The sequence below is a fragment of the Talpa occidentalis genome, unplaced genomic scaffold, assembly GCF_014898055.3.
Source record: "Talpa occidentalis isolate TD23 unplaced genomic scaffold, MPIMG_talOcc4v2.1 talOcc4.12, whole genome shotgun sequence".
Taxonomy (NCBI): Eukaryota; Metazoa; Chordata; class Mammalia; order Eulipotyphla; family Talpidae; genus Talpa; species Talpa occidentalis.
Window position 1 is genome coordinate 54,233,471 of NW_023601212.1, and position 20,280 is coordinate 54,253,750.

The following is a 20,280-nucleotide window of genomic DNA, read 5'->3' on the forward strand; positions in this document are numbered from 1 at the left end:
TACTATCTTAATCTTTCTGGCATAGTAAGTTTTATAAGGAAAAGGATTTTATTTAGCTTAAGAGTAATGAATATCAAGAATGATGAGATCTATAAAATTTACTAATTGAATGAATTCTAAAATAACCCTGTAAATTTAAGGTATTAAATGCATTTAAGAAATGAGAAAATTGTTTCAGAGAAGTTAGGTAATCCTTAAAGCCCAAACAATCAGCAGTGGAGCTGGAAACCCAAGCAAGGCCTTTTGGATCCAAGTCAGTGTTTCTTCCTCAACAACGAGCTTTATACTCTATGGGTAGGATTTTTTTTTTTTAAATTGTAGTATTTTCATGTATTTTATATAGGCTATATTCACCTAAAGAAATATATCTATATTACAATATGACCTTTAATTACAACAATATTAAATCATGATGGCAATTATTAGGGTAGATTTTTAGTAACTGGTAGAGAAATACAACTGAAAACATATACTCCCTAAAAGCCATTATAATCTGGATTATAATTTTGTAATGTGTGAATGACAATCTTTACAAGGAAGTATGTTCATAAGGAAAAATAAGTTCAGTTGTCTCTTTCCATTGTTTATGCAATTTTTCTGTATCATTTAATTTCATCTCTGTCCTTCACTTCTATACACCAATATTTTTTAAACTTTTATGCCCCAGAGAGAGTTCTAGATACTATCCATAGGTACTGGGGTTACAATGATGAATAGGGGAGACAAAAGCCCAGAAACCAATGAACTTACATTTCAGTAGGAAAACAGATAACAAGAAACATAAATATGTAGTAATATATCATATAGTTACAAGCATTCTGAAGAAAATCAACATAGGCTAAAGGGGTAGAACAGGCTATTTCAGGGCAGGGTGATCAGGAAATGTCTTACTGAGGAGGGGGTATTTGAACAGAGACTATATGAAGTGAGGGAACAACCATGTAGGCATCTTGGGAAAGGGACTTTTAGGTAATTACAAGCCCTCATGCATGGAAATGAGTTTGTACTCAAGGACAGCAATAAACAAGTGAAACGAGTGTGGGGAGATAACAGAATATACAGTCAGAAAAGCCAACAGGGACAGAATCCTGCAGAATCTTGAGGCCACAGCAAGAAGTTTCAATTTTATTGTGAGAGAAATCATTAATGGATTTGATATGATCTAAATTACTAAAAAAAAAAAAAAAAAAAAAAAAAAGACCTTGGTGACTATAAGGAGGCAAGAGTGGATAAAGACTAAAGAGAGAAAAGTTGAAATGGTTGCTGAGTATACCAAGCAAGAAATGGTTGCTTAGATATGGATAGCACTGGTAGAGGTGATCAAATTCAGAACTACTTTGAAGACAGAGCAATAGGATTTGCAGATGGATTGGAGATGAGGTGTGAGGGGAGAGAGAGGCTAAAGAATTTTGGCCTGAGCAACTGATGGAATGTGATAGAAGAAAATATGTATTTGGGGGTAAAATTAATTTATCCATGTAAGTTTGAGATGCCTATTAGACATTCAAGTAGCCAATCAGATATCACACAGGGGAGAGAGTATACATGCTTGGAAAACATTAGCATACAGATAGTATTTATAGCCAAAGCCTTGAATAACATTGACTATATAGGAAATGAATATGGACAGAGAGAGATTTGAGGATTGAGTCCAGGGACATGCCATAACAGATTTATTTTATTTATGCATACAAGAACTGGGGTGTAGGCCAGAGGTGCGGGGCAGGGGAGGGTGAGATGATTCACCAGAGATAAAGTGGGGAGTAGAACAGGCAGATTTACTGAAATACATTGCTGAGAGGAGCAGTAGGCAAAACAGGAGAGTTCTGTTGTGCCATGTGGGTTAGCTCCCTGGCCGGGGATCAAATTCATGCTGCAGTGGCTGGCGATAGCTTGATAGTGCTGAGACTTAAGCCCTTGTGCTACCAAGGAGGCCTCTACTGTCAGCAGAGTTTAATAGGAAAACTGGCTGTGTGTGGTCTCCCAGGAAAATCAAGTGAAGAGTTTCAAGGAGTGATCAACAATGTCAAATGCTGCTGAAGGGTGTATCAATTTCTGCTAAAAGATTTTAGCTGAGTTTATGCTTCCCCTGCTGTTAAATCATTTCTTGATGTTGGAGTGTGGTTGTTTCTAACAACTCCTCCTACCTCTTTGTAACCTTTAACTTCTATAGAACAGGATATTACAAAACCACGGTTTTAAAAAAGTAAATACAGAGTAATTGTAACTATATTCTGGGGAGGACATGAGAAATTTTTCACAAGTAAGTTTTAATACATAAATTTTGTAATATGTTACTCTCCTATGAAATTAAGGGAACTGAGGTTCTTGGTAAGTGAACTCTGAAAAAGTCTAAAGTAATACAATAAAAACTAGAAAATGATGGAAAATAAAAATTCATAAACTCACAATGTTTTTAAAAGGCAACTGTATCCAAAGGAAAAACCAACCAACCAACACCATCTTCTCCCACCTTACCAAAGAAAGAACAAAAAATTTAACCCTGACAGATTGACTTCTCTTTTGGTACCTTTGGTAGTTATAAATTTGATTTCTTACATAGGGACAGAAGACATCATAGGCAAATAGTAAGAACAAATTAATTCAAAATTTAAAATACTTACCGGCAAGGACAAGGGTAATATTTAGTACAATGAATATTCCACAAAATAGGCCAACTCTAAAAGTAGTCCATGCTGGTGCAGGCTGTGGACAGAAAAACAGCATTTTGGGTATAGGGAAATTATTGAATACTTTTTTTTTTAAAGATTTATTTATTTATTTATACAAGCACTGGGTACAGTCAGAAGCACAGGAGGGTGAGAGAATTCACCAGAGCCAGAGTGGGGAACAGAATAGGCAGACTGACGAAATACACTGCTGAGGGGAGCAGAGGGTGTGGCAGGAGAGGTCTATGCGCCATGTGGGGCCCTAGCCGGTGGCCGGGGATTGAACCGGTGCTGCAGAGGCTGTGGGCAGCTTCGCAGCCCAGCGCTCAACCACTGCACCACCAGGGGAGACCCTGAATACTTTAGTATATGCTATAATAAATTATTAATAAGAGTCTCAAAATTCTATCATGAGAACAATTATTTCAGGATCTGAATTTTTATAAATTTGAAAGAGAATCCTCCTTCACTATCATATAATATTAGAACAGAGTTGCCAGTTACTGAAATTCTTTTACAGAAATCTGAGTTACTAAATAAACAAGATTATAATCTTAGCCATAACGTTATACATATCTTGAGTTTTTCTTAAAGGAGAGACAAGATGCAATTTTATTCTTATAATGTATACATCTTTAGATTTTCTAAGTCAGTATTATCCAGTTGGAGTTCATATATTTGGTACTATGAGTAATAATTTAGAGACAAAAGTGAAAATAAGAACATTTATTTTCTGACAGTAGTACACACACTATTATACTGGGATAATTTAAAAACCTTTTCCCTATTATACTGTACTTTTTTATATCAGAAAATGTTTTTTTTATTATTTATTTATTTAAAGACTTATTTTTATTTATTTATGCATATAAGAACTGGGTGAGAGAGAAGGACAGAGGTGCAGGGGGCGAGAGAATTCGCCAGAGACAGAGTGGAGAGCAGAACAGGCAGATCTACTGAAATACACTGCTGAAGGGAGCAGTGGACCGGCAGGAGAGGCCTATTGCATCATGTATGGGTTAGCTCCCTTGCCAGGGATCCAACTCAGGCTTCAGTGACTGCCGATAGGTTGATAGTGCTGAGACTTTAACCCTTGTACCACCAGGAGGCCCAGAAAATGATTTTTAAATGAACCATTTTCTAAAATAAATAAAAGTACCTGATATTTTAAACATAAAGGAATGAAAAACATGGATAATCTTATATATTTAAATATTTGCTATGAATGTTATAAAAAACTTTGGCAGTCAGTGCCAAAGGTATTTTAAATGTTTTCTAAAACTCTTCAAATGAACAAAAAGCATTGAGATTATCTCTAATACACTTATTATTTATCAGTGACAGATACCTAAATTCTTAATTTAGGACTAAATGCATCTTAAACATTTTTTGTGTTGAAAATTAAAATCTAATTTTGTCAGATCAATTCCTAAATATTTTGATTGTAAGAAGCATTGTTTTTTAAAATTTTTATTTCAATTGTTCCTGATGGATAGAAATGCAACTGATATACTGAATTTGTACTCTGCAACCCTGCTAAACTCAATGATTAGTTCTAGTATCTATTGTATAGATTCACTTGATTTTCTGCACAGGTCATCCCGTCACCAGCAAAAAGTCCCATCACATTTACGTCTTTCTCTCTAATCAGAAAAATTTTATTTCCTTTTCTTACCTTACTGCACTGGCTATAATCTCCAGTACAATGTTGTATAGGAGTGGTAAGAGTGAATATCCTTTTTTGTCCCCAGTTACAGAGAACTATTCAGTGTTTCACCATTAGTATGATATTAGTCATAAATTTTTTTGTACATCCCTTTTATTAGGATGAGGAAGCTATGTTACTGATTTCCATTGCATTGCGGTGAGAGAAGATAACTGCTATGATTTAAATTCTTTTACATTTGAGACTTATTTCATTCACAGATGATAGCACTTAATAAATGCTTCTTTGGTATAATTATTCTGCAGATATTGTTTTATAAGTGTATTTTAAAAGATAACTTCTGTGTTTTGGATAAAACCTTGTAGCAGCACCCAAGCACATCAGACTCTCCCTCCCCAACATCATCAAGTAAATATCTTAATCATTTGGTAAGAGCAAGAAGAAAAAGGTGGGAGGACACTACATTCATTATGGAAGGAGAATTCATTAAGAAGTGAGATCTGGGGCCTCCCCGGTGGCGCAGCGGTTGAGCGCTGGGTTGCGAAGCTGCCCGCAGCCTCTGCAGCGCCGGTTCGATCCCCAGCTGCTCCCCGGCCACCGGAGGAGGGTCCCACATGGCGCGCAGACCTCTCCTGCAGCCCGCTGCTCCCCTCAGCAGTGTACTTCGGTCTTTCTGCCTGCTCTGCTCCCCGCTCTGGCTCTGGTGAATTCTCTCACCCTCCCGCGCTTCTGACTGTACCCAGTGCATATATAAACAAAACAAACAAACAAATAAATAAATAAATAAAAACATGCCTCTATTAAAAAAAAAAAAAAAAGAAGAAGTGAGATCTGGCATTGAGTTTTTTTTTTTTTTTTTTAATTTTCTAGAGGCATGTCTTATTTATTTATTTATTTATTTATTTATTTATTATTTGTTTGTTTGTTTGGTTTATACATGCACTGGGTACAGTCAGAAGCGTGGGAGGGTGAGAGAATTCACCAGAGCCAGAGGGGGAGCAGAGCAAGCAGAGGGACTGAAGTACACTGCTGAGGGGAGCAGCGGGCGGCAGGAGAGGTCTGCTCACCATGTGGGACCCTCCTCCGGTGGCCGGGGAGCAGCCGGGGATCGAACCGGCTGCAGAGGCTGCAGGCAGCTTCGCAACCCAGCGCTCAACCGCTGCGCCACCGGGGAGGCCCTGGCATTGAGTTTTTTAAGACAAAAGCAGTAGTAGCAACTATTTATAAATTTTGGCTGAAACTTTTTTTGAAGTAAGGAAACTAATACATTTTACCAGCAGAACAGACTGTGTTGATTACTAATCAGGAAAAGTCACCCAACTAGAAGCAAACACTCACCTGAGCAGCTCCCAAAGGTGGGACTCGTAAACGCTTCATAGCCTTTTGTCTGTCACCATCTTCAAGTTCATTGGTCACCACAGCCTAGAAAGACATAATATTAAATTCTGACACAGATTTTATTAAACTTGAGTAATGTTTAAATTATTCTGAACCATAATAATGAAAAAGCAATAGGTTGATAAAGCAATAGAAAAAATGAGTAGGAATATATGTATTCAAAACTAGCAAACAATTACAAAAGGAAAACAGAAAAGAGGAATTATTTCATTAGAAATAAGATGAATGTTATTGAAAATATGTGCTACATAAGTGGGATTATTGCACCTCAGTTTCAGAGATGAGCTGGTTGATTTTCTTGCACGTATAAAATGGTGCCACTTCTACATGAGCTACTCGCCAATCTGCTCCACGAGATGTTTCCAGGATCTTGTCATGCTTTTTAAGGATTTTTCGAAACCCTGTAAAATTCAGATTCTAGAGAAAGAAATGAAAGACACTATTATAATTTCCACCACCATAAAAGAAAATGAAAATTAATAAGCACTATGCATTGAACAAGCTGACTGGATGAAGAATGTTTACTGAGGGCAATGGCAACACTTTAATGAAAGCACTTACTACTAAAATGTAAGAATCTTCTTTCTTATTTCATTTATTCATTTCAAGGCAATATACAATCAGTGATACAAAGAATCCCTACACTATGAACCCTATTATTTCTATTTCAAGTAAATTAATTAAATTCCTTAACTCTGAACATTTTTACTTCCATGTTCCTATATCTAGTTGTTTTCAAAATAACTGATTTATATTATTTTGATTCTTTGATCAAAAAAGCATTTTTAGAGAAAATTTTGGCTTTATCATGCACTGAATATATCTAGTAGTTTTTTGCTTTTTGAAGGACCGGTACAGCTATGCCTTTCTCCCTACCATGGCAGCATGTGTGTACTGTAATGGAAAAAGAAAGCTTCCTTCTCTTAATTTTCATGTCCTTCCATGCATTCTCAGTTTGGAGATGGGAATGAAGTAAAGTAAGTAGAAAAGAAGAAAGGATCATGCTTACAAGCTTTTGTTGATAATGGGTAAGGAAGTCTTTTATTTAATATCTATACTATCAACATACTATACTTTTCTACATTCTCAATTTATGTTCTTGATCAACATGTAAAAAAATCAGGAAACCATGGATTTTGCAAGATTCTTTAAACAGTCTTCTAAATTTGTTGATCATGTATTGCCATCAGTAAAAGAAAGTTAAGGACTCACTCTCAATCAGGCTTTGCTTGCTAATTTCTATATAATTTCTTTTTTCTCACAAGTCAATGAATCACCTTAAATGCTCCTTGGGGTCATATCCTGTGACTTGGAGACTGTTTTCAATCCATTTTTTTTCTCTTTATTCTCAAAATAAATGTATTCCTACAGAATAAACAGTCTCAAGAAATGGTAACCAGATCAGAACCTTCATAGTTTGTGTTTTTTTTTTCTTAATTTATTTTTGCATATAGAAGAACTGGGGTATAGGCCAGAGGTGCAGGGGGTGAGAGGATTCACCAGGACAGAGTGGGGAGCAGAACAGGCAGATTTACTGAAATACACTGCTGAGGGGAGCAGCAGGCGAGACAGGAGAGGTCTGCTGTGCCATATGTGGATTAGCTCCCTGGCTGGGGATTGCGCTCAAGCCATAGCAGTTGTAACAATGAGACTTAACCCCTAGGTCACCAGGGAGGCCCAGAACCTTCACAGTTATCAGCTACTCTTGTTTTCCAAAGTAGATTCTAATGATTACCCCAGACAAAAGCTTCTGGGAAAGTTAACAAAATAAAATTTAATAAGTGTATTTCCCTGTAACATATAAGCATAATCAATGCAATGTGAAATGCTAATGCTTCATGGCATTATAGTAAAGAATACATTTTTCTGTTTCTTTTAAAAATAAATTATGAAGCTATAAGTAATTTCAAAAGAAAGGAATTTTCCATCATACACATTATATAATATCTGTTTTTCTAAAACTATTTTCCAACTGGGTATATTTTGAATAACATATTAAATCACCAAGGAAGAAAGTAGAATTGTGAAGGGAAAGATGGAAAAACATATATTAGCTATTAGATTAGTATAGATATGAGGCTATACTTATTTATTTTAAAATTCCAATATTTATCCCAGTAATGTTTTTGTTATATAAACTTTACTTTTTATGTAGGATATGATCTTGTAATGATCCTCACCATTGATTAAACATAATCATAAGAATAATTTGAGAAAGAGTGTATAAGGGCTTTCTAAAGATTAGGGAGATGTTTTGTGTACTTAAATGTTTATTATTGAACAAAAATCTGTTCTTCAGTACATTTATATATTTAACTATGTAAACAAACCTATAAAGAATTACAGATGATTAAGTGCCCTGTATCTTCTTAATTTAGCATACAGGGTAGTTCAACTTTCCAGATTGAGTTTTAAAAATATACAGTAATTTAACAGTCTAGATACTCAGTCTCCACACATTTGTGCTAACTATTTCTGTTCCTTAACAAGATCAAAAATATAGTTAACTGCATTCTGTGAATAATAAAATCAAAAGAATTCTGAATGGCGGGTTGAAAATATCTTTTGTATTATTAGTGTTAGCTGAACGAAAGTTAGCACTCTTTAACTACTTTAGTAGAAATTTTACCACAGGTTAAAAAGAATATAAAAGCTCTTATAGTCAATAGTGGCTGGATAGACGTAATATCTCTTATTTCTATTCTGCACTACCTGTCAAACCAGAGGTGCCTCTGAAAATATAAAGGAAACTATCAACATTAGATCTTCAGTCAAGGGGTACTCCTGAATATCACACAAAAAGGATTTAGAAAACTGATCTTCAAACACAGACGTCTTGTTAACACTATCGTACCACCTTTGATACATGGTTGTTAGCCAACAAAAAGTTGAAACCCCAATGGGAATGTAAAGAATAATGACATGATAAGGACTTTCCTTTTTTGATCAAGGTAATTGTATTTATTATAATCTATCAATTATTTAAAGGTTCCATTCTCCGGGTGAGACTCCACACCTGATAGTTCTGCAGCAGGATAAGACTGAGGTAGAACTCGCTGAAGGCCAGTTTAAGGTCTTTAATATTCCTATGTTGGACACGTTCCTCATGAGACAGGTGGAAGACTGGCTTTCTGCGTTGTCGCAGCGTAGTGACACCAGTGCTTTCTTTCTGCACATCCAGTGATGACTGAAGCTCATTCTGAAGTGTAGCAAACCTGCGTTGAGCCTCTGCAAGCTTTTCTATAAAAAACAAAGCAGAACTATCAATTAATCATGATAAAAAAGCTGGTAAAAGTTCTGACTCCTGAATTTCAACTAATTATTCTAGCTTGTTTTCCTAAAAATTCTAGGGAAAAAGTATTACTTGTAATATTTAGAACTGGTGTAATATGTTCCTTTCACTCTCACACTTCCCTCCCTGCAAAAGCTCAACTATTACCTTTTCATTTTATAATTTAAGAGATTACTGAGATTGAGGATACACATCACATTGGAATTTGAAAAATATGTTGGCAGCTCTTGAAAGGTTAAGCAGAGTTACTTTAAAATACAGCAGTTCTACTCCTAGATATATATCCAAGAGAACTGAAAACATGTTTACACAAAATTTGTATGCATATGCAAATCTATATTCATGGCACAAATGGGAACAATCCAAATGTCCGTAAATGAATGGATAAATGAAATGTGGTATGTGTGTGCAATGGAATAGTATTCAGTCATAAAAAGGAATGAAGTACAGATTCATGCAACAACATGGATAAATTTTTAAGAAGATAAATAAATGAAAGAAGTCAGAGACAAAGTTCCACATATTATATGATTCTATTTATATGAAATACTTAGAAAAGGCAAAACCTAAAGGGAAAGAAAATAGATTAGTGGTTGCCAGTAACTGGGGCGGGAGGCAAGTGGGGGAGAGAAATGGGGAGTGACTGCTAATAGGTATGGGGTCTTTTTGAGGTGTTGATAATGTTCTGAAAATAGATACAGATGATGGTTGTCCAACCTTGTAAATATACTAAAGACTATTGAATTGTATACTTTAAAAGTGTCAATTCTATGATATGTGAATATCTCAATTTTTTTAAGGAAGCTAGTAAGAATTTTTTTGGCTACGTAAGTTAGTTCAGAAACAGGATTAGAATTTGGGTTCTAGATTTCTAATCAGCTGCATTTCTCACTACATCTCATTACTTCTCCAAAGTCAGATGGTACATGAAATTAAGACTGGAAAGAAAAAATAACAAAAACATATTAAGTGTAACTGGATACATGTGTATTTGTGTTATACATACATTTAAAAATATAATCCTCTGTAACTTTTCTTCCATGATCACAAGTTAGTATATTGAAACCAGGCAAATTTGGGTTCAAATTCTTGCCTCATCATTAATGGGCTATGCAACTTTAGGCAAAGTTATTTTTTTTAACACTTCTATGATTCATAGATGCAGCTGTACAGAGTAAATAATCTTATAATGCAGTTGTACAGAGTAAATGAAGCATAGAACATGCCAATTACTACTCAGTAAATAATGATGATAATGATATACAATAATAACAACAAAGTATTATTTGTAGTAAATTCTTCCTTAAAGTTCTCCCCTTCTTTACTTGGTATACTGCTAAACAATCTTATCTTCTCCTAACCTTAAGTCTTTTTTGTGGTCTGGAAACTAGGTGAAAGATCATGACTTCTGTTGTACATACACTTATGTATGTACACCTGCATCATTAAAAGGCTGTTAGGTTGTTGTGTTGTAGGCCAGGTATGAAACAAAGATGTGTTCATTGAAATGGGCCACCTCATCAGTGGAAAGGATAATTTCCTGAAAGAGAAGGGCCAGATGGTAGCACTTAACCATCAAAATCAAGGTAAGTGCATTTACTATAGAAGGCAACAGAGCAAATCAGTATTCGGAATGTTTTCACCCATAGAGATTGTGGCTATGTTAACTGATCATGGTTATTATTCAGAATGAAATAGACAACTTACTAGCATGTTGCTTGATCAATATAACAGAAAAAATCCTTCAGACTTAATAGTCAAACGCTTGATTTTAATCACCACAATGGAGAGTAATGACCTCTTACTTAGTTTCCAGAAGTAAGCTAGTTCAGATTCCCTTTTGGGTGGTTCCAGTCAAAAATATATACAAAAGTATATACTGTACATCTTACTAAAAGTGTCCTCAAATAGCTAAAGAGCATTTATAGTGGTCACTTTAGTGATGGTGCACTAGGGAAAAGGAAATACCCAGACTATTCAAGGATTATTAGACATTGTTTTTTTCCAATTTATTTTCTACTGCTATATGACAAATTACTACAGATTTACTGGTATAAACAAAATTCATTATTTAGCCCAGTTTTGCAGGTCAGAAATCCAAGCATAATATGCCTAGGTTCTCTGTGAGGTTCCATAAGACTAAACTCAAGGTATCAGCAGGGCTACTTTCTCATTGGTAGGGAAGGTTACTCTTACAGCTCACTTGGTACTGGCAGAATTCAGTTCTCTGCAGTTGTAGCATTGCCATTCCTATTTTCTTATTGGCTGTAGAAGAGACAACTTTTATTTTATTATTTTTAAAAGATTTATTTATTTATACATATAAGAACCGGGGTACAGGCCAGAGTTTTTGGGAGGCCGAGAGGATTCACCAGAGAGAGAGTGGGGAACAGAACAGGCAGATCGACTGAAATACACTGCTGAGGGGAGCAGCAGGCGAGTCAGGAGAGATCTGCTGCATCATGTGGGTTACCTCCCTGGCAGGGGATCAAACTTGTGCTGTAGTGGCTGAGGTGAGCTTCATAGGTTGCGTCTTACCCCCTGGCACCACCAGGGAGGCCCCAAAGAGATAACTTTTAGATCCTAGAGTGTACCTTTCCCAGTCTCCATTCCCAGTCAGCAAAGGTGAAATGCCTCAAGTGAAATATTCTCATTCTTTGAATCTACTCTCCTTGGGAATAGCTCAATTCTGAGTAAGCAGGTTCACTTGCATAATCTCCCTTTCTTAAAGTCAACTGATTTGGGACCTTAATTTACATCTTCATAGCAGCACCCAGGTTAGTGTTTGATTGAGTAACTGGAAGAAAGTATGTGTACAACGGGGCAGTGGGGGAGGGCAGGAAAGGGGGGCGGTGTCCTGGAGGTCATTTTAGAATTATGCCCTACTATATAGCTCTGAAGCAGTCAAGGTGGAGGTTTATAGCATTCAGGTGACAAGAATGTTAGCCCAGGTTTAACTTGTAGTATACCTAATTGGTTCACAGACAGACACATATATTTTGTAATATTTACACTTTCCATTACATGGATATCAAAAATGTAAGAAGTCCCAAAAGTACAAACAAGGAAGACCTGTCATTTGCTGCTGTATGCCAGTAATAAATCAAGAAACAAATACCGCTCAAGTGGCAAACTACTTACTCATTTTACAAAGCCAATTCAATAATTCAATTATCAATTTTTATATATGCAAAATCTTTCTTGCCTAACAATCCTCAGTCCCTCTTCTCTCCTTAGGGCTTTCACGAAACTATATGTATGCACACATACAGCATAGTATATACACTTCTTTGTTTGTATGTGTGCTTTGTTTATATGACTAAACAAGTTTTCTGAGGGCAATGGTTCTATAATCTTCATAGACACATGATTAACATTTTTAATATTTTTTCTCAAATATACTTTATATGTCATAGCATTCACCCACTGTATGCTCACAGTTCGTGGATTTTTAATAAATCTGCAGAGTTGTATAACCACAGCTCATTTTAGAATATTTCCATCACCCAAGCTGACAATTCTCACTCCCACCCCCAGCCTTAGGCAACCACTGATTTGTTTTTTATCTCCATGGTTTTGACATTTCTGGACATTTTATATAAAGGAATCATACAATATGTACTTTTTCTGTATGTGTCTGGCTCTTTAACTTAGCAAATAATTTTGAGATTCATCCATTTTGTAGCATGTATCAGTTTGTTCCTTTTATTGTTGAACTATATTTCACTGTGTAAATACACCATTTCATTGTGTGAATACATTTCATTGTATGAATAAAGCTGATGAGCAAGTGGCTTGTTTCTAGGTTTATACTATATAAATTATGCTCTATTAATATTCATATACACATTTCTGTGTATTGTCAGCTTCATCTTTGTATCATGAGAGCTTGCCTGTAGCAGGTTCACTCCATGTTTGCTGAATGAATGAATATGCAGGAAAAAGTATTCTCCAGCAATACAAGTTTCTATGTAGAAAAAGAAGAGAAATAAAAAATTTAGGAGTATTTTTCTACTTTCTTTAAACCAGTGATTCTCTTTCTTAAGGGAATGGCTATCTAAAAGAGCATATGAGAATCCCTGAGTAGGAGTAAGGAAGTATAAAGCATATGTAATTAGATAGAAAAAAAAAATCACACTGAATATTACTACAGTCATGGTGTGAGATTTTCATACTGAGCAAAAGAGGGATACATTTTAAAAAGATGAGAAACACTAGTTTGGTACCAATATTCTGAATCTATTTTGCAATGATAACTCCATTTTCTAGAGTCAGAGGTCCAAAAAGTTCACACACAGGATAGCACAGAGCCTGGAAAAGTAGATATATGTGTATATAAAATATACCATGGTCTATGAATGAAAATCTACAAACACACTAATAATAAAAATGAACAGTTCTGGACAATTTCATAATTATGGTAATAGTCTATTTTGGCGATAAATTCCAATTTCTACTCAAGGCAGGAAATCAAGTGATTCTGAATGAGAACAGATTATTATTTTAGTAATATATGTTAATGCAGTAAGTTCTCATGCAAAATATATTTGATAAAAATTCCCAGTAAGTATTCAAGAACTTTCAAACCACCTCAGACGTCATAAGACTTAAATAAGATCTTTTTGAATTTCACTCAAAAGTGATACACACACACGCACAACACACACACAACACACACACATATATTTAGGGGAAAAAAGGTACTTTGAGCTACAAGCTATTTTGGGAATATTAAAGTTATAAAACAGAAAATAATTTTTGATAAAATATAGTGTCTTTTAGAATAATTTACTTACTTATCTTGGAATGTTACCATGCTGCTGATTCAACTTTTGAACCTCAGTGTTATTCAAAATACAAAGTAAGTTTATAAGAAAGTTGGCCCATCACAGATGATTCATGATAGTTAGTCTTGTTATATTTCATGCAATTTTTATACTCTTTTTATATGGAATTCTTATTACTTGAAACTGTTAAACTCTCAAATATCAAAGTCAGACGTCTCCATATGTATATTCTATTTTTCCATTTTCTCTCTAACCACCCACTCACTCTTTTTTCTTTTACAACTCCAGCATCAGCAGACAATTTACCCTCCTCACCTCTGAATACATCATGTACTCTGATGCCATTATATTTCTGGATAGGTATTTTCCCTTGCCCTGGAACACCATACTCTAAATCTCCCTACTGTTACCTGAGAAATACAACAAAACAAAACAAAACAAAACAAAACAAAACAAAACAAACACTCCTCAAAGAACATTTGGCAAATGCTTATGCATTTTCAAAGACCCAATTTAAATGTTACTTCTTCTGGAAGCTTTTCCTCAATCTCATTTTTTTTCTCCAGGTGAATTCAGTGTTTCTTTATGTCAGCTTCCATACTACTTTGCAAAACTCTAAAGTACTAAGTATCATCATTGTACATATACTTAAAAAACAGACAGAACTGGTAAACGAACATACTGGCTGTATAGTAGAATATTTTCTATTCTACTATATTTTATTCATGTTTTAAAAAAATGCTGATGACATCATGTATTTTCAGTTCCTGACTCACATGGGTTTGCAACCTACAATTTAAAAGTCTGCATTTTTGTGAAGATGCCTCCTGAAAACTATGTGACCCCTTGAACAGTCTTAGAAAGACAGAAAATGAAAGAGGGAAAAAGAAAGTAGAACAGAAATTAAGTTGGTTTCACATGGCTTGCTTTTATTTATTTTTAAAAGATTTATTTATTTATTTATACAAGAACCGGGGTACAGGCCAGATGTGCAGGAGGGTAAGAGGATTCACTGGGACAAAGTGGGGAACAGAACAGGCAGACTGAAGAAATATACTGCTGAGGGGAGCAGAGGGTGAGACAGGTGAGGTCTGCCGCGCCATCACATGGCTTGTTTTTAATAGAAACCTACCAACCACTTCTTTTTTTAACAAAATTAAAAAGCAGAATTTCAGGAAATTTGCAAAGTTGTCTGATCATCACCACATTCCATTTTTGAAAAATTCCACTGTAATTGTAATTTTTTCCCCAAAGATTTATTTTATTTATACATACAAGAACTGGGGTACAGGCCAGAGGTACGGGGGAGGGTGAAAGGATTCACCAGAGACAGAGTGGGGAGCAGAACAGGCAGATCCACTGAAATACATTGCTGAGGGGAGCAGCTGGTGAGACAGGAGAGGTCTTTTGTGCCATATGGATAAGCTACCTGGCCAGGGATGGAACTAGTGCTGCAGTGGCTGCTGATAGCTTCATTGTACTGAGACTTAAGTCACTGCGCCACCAGGGAGGCCCTATAATTTTAATCTTTATCTGATGTGTTAACAAGAGAACAAGACAGACTAGCTGCTTTAATTCACTTCTCTAACTGCCCTCCCATTCCCCGTCCCTTAATAGCGCTTTACTGATTTTGTTGTAATGAACTCAAGAGAATCATGACGTAGGAAGAAATCCTAAGACAACAGAATTTAAAAAAATACTGTAGACCTATGATCACCCTAATTAACTGCATATACATTTAACACAAATTTTAACACACATATAAACAAAGAACAAAACCAGTCACTAAGTCATAGTTTCAATATGTGGGTACTAGATACACATAATCACTGTACTATATTTACAATAGTATTTCAGTGAAAGAAACCCTTATATTTCATTACTCGGTGGTATACAATATACTGTGCCTCAAATAAGTATGAAGCAATCTATAGCACCTCAAATCCATAAAGAAAAACATATGGCAAGTCACTGTACAATAGGACTACAGATAACCATATAACAGGAATCCTCATTCTTTACCTCCTCCTTTTCCTCCATCCTTTTTGGTAAATAAAGGAAAAGCACATAATACTATTGTGAGTTCCTAACGTAAACTGAAGTAAAAAAATTAAGACAGTCCAGGAAAAAAAGTTATCTAGAAAATAAAGGAAAAAGCACTTAGCCATTTAAAACATTTCAACAATAAAAAAGGGCTTGCTTGTTTTAATTGTGAAATTATTAAAAACAACAGATATGCTGTTTTTTTAATGTAGGCATATAAAAACACTACTTAAAAACTACTAAGTATTTTGAATGAAGAGAGAAAACAAAATGATTCAAGGAGAATGATGTTGTAACATGAAATGATTAGGATTCCTAGTGAAAAAGCCTACTTCTTTCTGGTCACCACAAAAAGGATTTCTACTACTATATTCGCCTCCAGATTAAATACCATTTTTCATGCTAAAGGAGATCTGGGAGACTTCTAGGTCAGTGATTAGTTAGCAATGTCATCACCAACAAGGATCCCTCCTTTAAAATATTTCTTTTTCTTCAAATATTAAAAGATTTCATTTATAAGTATAAATGACCATATCTTATTAACCAAAAATATGTAACAAAAATAGTAAGCAGTAAAATGATTTACATATATCACATTTCTGGAAATATTGAAAATAGCTTCTAACTCCTCACAGTGGAACCCTAGAAGGCTGGGAACCAATTTGCTCATTTTATAAGCAAGTGCATGGAAGACTAGAAAAATTAAATGGTAAACTTCTAAAAAAAATAAGGTTCAAAAATCCAAATGGTAACTGGTAGATAACAGAATTAATATGAAAATAAATACCCACATTTTAGTAGTATTCATTCTACATTTTGTTTGTTTGGCTTTCACAGCATTTTGCTTTGAATATTTAAAGGTTCCAATGAAGATTATACATCACTTAAAAACAGACTATTGTTAGCTGACCATTAAATGATCTGTGAGATGTAAATGAGTGGAAGGTTTATAAACTGAACACATGCCTGTATTATTTATAGTTTTTCATGTTTCCTAATGTCTCAAGATTGCAATTTACAAACAATCTGCCCTGGAGATGTCTGAATGAGAAAAAGGATATTGTCTAGGACAAGTGCCAAGTTCTACTGCCAATCATGTTTTCATAGCATTCATCATTTCCTGACCTGGGAAAAAAGTTAGTCTGGAGTGTATCAATTTATAACTACTCTTTGATGACATCAAGAGACAGGCCCTAAAGGCCCTACTAATACACATGAATAAGGACTTCATTAAATCATCACCCTAAATTTTCAGTAGTAGACTATCCAAAATTATTTTTGAACAGTAAGCAACTCTAAGATACTATCTGTCAAAGTAAAAAAAAAAAAAAAATGTAGATACTTGAAAGCTATTTAGTGAATCATAAATCAGCATTTAAAAAAATCAAATAGAGGGGCCTCCCTGGTGGTGCAAGGGTTAAAGTTTCAGTGTTATCAAGCTGTGGCCCACCACTATGGCTTGAGGTCAATTCCTGGCCAGGAAGCTAACCCACATGGCCCAGCAGACAGCTTCTGTCTCACCCACTGCTCCCCTCAGCAGTGTATCTCAGTAGATTAGCTTGTTCTGCTCCCCACTCTGTCTCTGGTAAGTCCTCTCACCCCCTGCACCTCTGGCCTACACTCCAGTTCTTGTATGCATAATAAACAAAAATAAATCTTAAAAAATTCTTTAGAAAATCAAAGAGAAATAACTACAGAAAACTGAATATAATACATGTAGTACAGTAGTAGTATCTTGTGTAAACAAGTAGTATTTCATTAAAATATTTTGTTTAAAAATAGATGCATAATACATTCGATATACATATCTGTCATGTGTAATGTCATCATTTGTATATTTTTTACTGTTAATCATAATATAAAATATATCTATTGTTAAGAGTAATTATTTATTTTTCCTTGCAAACCAAGATACATTATCTATTCTTTATCTAAAGTATTCATTTAGGGCCTCCCTGGTGGCGCAAGGGGTTAAAACAGAACCTATGAAGCTATCTGCAGCCACTGAAGCAAGAGTTCGATCCCTGGCCAGGGAGCTACCCACATGGTGCAGCAGACCTCTCCTGTCTCCCCGCTGCTCCCCTCAGCAGTGCATTTCAGTAAATCTACTGTTCCCCACTCTGTCTCTGGTGAATCCTCTCACCCCCCACACCTCTGGCCTGTACCCCAGTTCTTGTATGCATAAATAAATAAATCTTTAAAACAAACAAAAAATATTCATTTAGAGGTAGGCTCATAGATCTTTCCCCCCAAAAAAACATAGTAAAAGAAAAATGCTAATAAATGTGACCTTAGATACTTTCCATTTACAGTGTTGGATCACATCCAACAGCTTTTTCTCAGCCTAAACACTCCTGATTGCATATGTCTTTCTCATTAGTCTCCTCTTCCTCCTTCTACATGGCTGTCCTCTCCTGTCTATACTATTGGCTCCTCTTTATTCTCCTACCTTCTAGTCGTGGAAATTACCTTTATTTATTGCTGATGGCCCTTATTTTATTTGTCAAGTAGAAGGTAAAATAAGCACGATGGGGAAGATGGTGGGATTAGAGAATTCAAGAAAATGGTATAAGGTTAGAGAAGCACTTTAGAGCATAGAAAAGGACACTGATTAGGACAAACAGGCAGCTTTGAGGATACAGTTAAGAATGCAGCAATGAATTTATAGTAGTTCAAATTTGTTCTGCTATATGATTTTCTCCCAGCTGTCCTAAGCATCCTACAGGTAGGTATGAAGAAAAAGAAAAAACTGGATTTATCCACTAGGCAGAGAGTTAAAATGTCATGAAGGTTAACCCTTTGCACTCTGAACCATTTTACGATATTTTGATTTAATTTCTTGTGCCATTTCAAGATAAAACTTCAGGGAAACATGCATGTCTCAAAAAGTTGCATTGAAATAACCTCAATTCCCCGTAATCACTAATAAATTGCAATGTCCCCTGAGAGGGGACATCCGACTGATATGCTAGAATTCCGATGTCCCCTGAGAGGGGACAGCGGAGTGCAAAGGGTTAAAGTACAAAAAGCACAAGGGTCAAGTGGTTAAAATAATTGATGGAAAAGGAATTTGGTATGGGGGGATCAATTGAATGAGGAGTCAAGGAACTTGAGTTAAGATGGAAAAACAGATGGCAGGAGTAGGGAAGTAAACATACAAAAATCCAAATTTAAAACAATTAGACATAAACAATAGGGTTTCTAATATTTTTTTCTTAACTCCAAAGGCTTAAATATTGAGATGCTAAATATATTCCTACTTCAACTAAAGAAAATCTCTCTTAAGTACAATTTAGCATGGAAAACAAGCCCCAACTTTAAAATGTTGATCAGAAATTTAAACAACATGGTAGAATCTCTCCAAAATTGTCTCTTGCTTGTTCTACCAAAAAACTACTCACCTGAATAAAATGTGTTGATTTTGGCAAGTTCCTTTTCACAGGTTTGGAAAAATTTTTCTTCAAACTTGGCAAAATACCTCTTTACTGTGTCCTCATCTGTAACTGAAAGCAAGGAAAATATTTAAATTTAGCATCCAAAGGCCAATTGGGGAAATAAAATTTGAAGTTGCTACTTTAGTCCAAAGTGACAATAATATATGTATTTTCTGAAAAAATGAACTGTGAATTGTGTTAAGAAAAGACCAATGAAAGTCCTCTTCACAAAAACACAATCATTATATAATTGAATAAAATTATCTAAATCTCTACTATAAGAAATTTAGCAGAAGAAAAAATAAGGGTTCTAAGACTTCAAAAAAGAAAGACACTACAGTAGACCAAAGTGATGAAGGAAGATTCAAGGTGCTGGGAACTGAAGTGAGTAGGATTCAGCAAGATTGTAGATTAAATATGTCATGGAAGAAAAGACAACAAATGAAGGTGCGAATAACTAACATGTTTCTGAGAAAAAAATGTGTTGACTGTTCCAACTATATTAAACTGATATTCACTTATTTTTACTTTAGCTACACCAGGAACAGAGAAGGAGATGCAGACTGATGGTTATAAATTGACATTCCAAACCTTTAGTTGCTCAGTAGAGACAAATGAGTTGAGCCAGTAAGAGTCTGTGCAAGCGTGTGTGCTGCTAGACAAGTGACCTTCAGGATAAGGCAAATGGGAGTGGAGCGCACATGCCCATCTAGTTAGCTGATAAGGGACCCAGGTTATCAGATTTCCCAACTTTATAAAAGCAATCTTATACTAGGTATTTTTAAAATACTGTGCATTTTAAATACAATCAATACATGTCTCTGTAGGCTAGATCCATCTTGTGAGTTTTGTCATATAACAGACTGATTTATTGAATCCTGTAAGTACAAATATATGTAGCTTCAGAAACCCCCAAGCCTGAAAGTGAGAACGGACTAAGTGTCCGGACTAAGAACGGACTAAGTGTCCAAGTGAGAACGGACTAGACTCC

General features: G+C 35.3%; 1 protein-coding gene across 1 annotated transcript in view; it reads right to left on the minus strand.

Annotated features, from left to right (window-relative positions):
* Window positions 1–20,280, minus strand: part of XPR1 (xenotropic and polytropic retrovirus receptor 1) — a 189,301-nt gene that overhangs the window by 55,475 nt on the left and 113,546 nt on the right. The window contains exons 3-7 of the mRNA XM_037506348.2: window positions 19,257–19,358; window positions 8,750–8,973; window positions 6,001–6,150; window positions 5,674–5,757; window positions 2,625–2,706 (exon numbers count right to left, since the gene is read on the minus strand). Of these exons, the coding sequence (XP_037362245.1) occupies window positions 2,625–2,706; window positions 5,674–5,757; window positions 6,001–6,150; window positions 8,750–8,973; window positions 19,257–19,358 (642 nt within the window). The remainder of the gene's footprint in view (window positions 1–2,624; window positions 2,707–5,673; window positions 5,758–6,000; window positions 6,151–8,749; window positions 8,974–19,256; window positions 19,359–20,280) is intronic.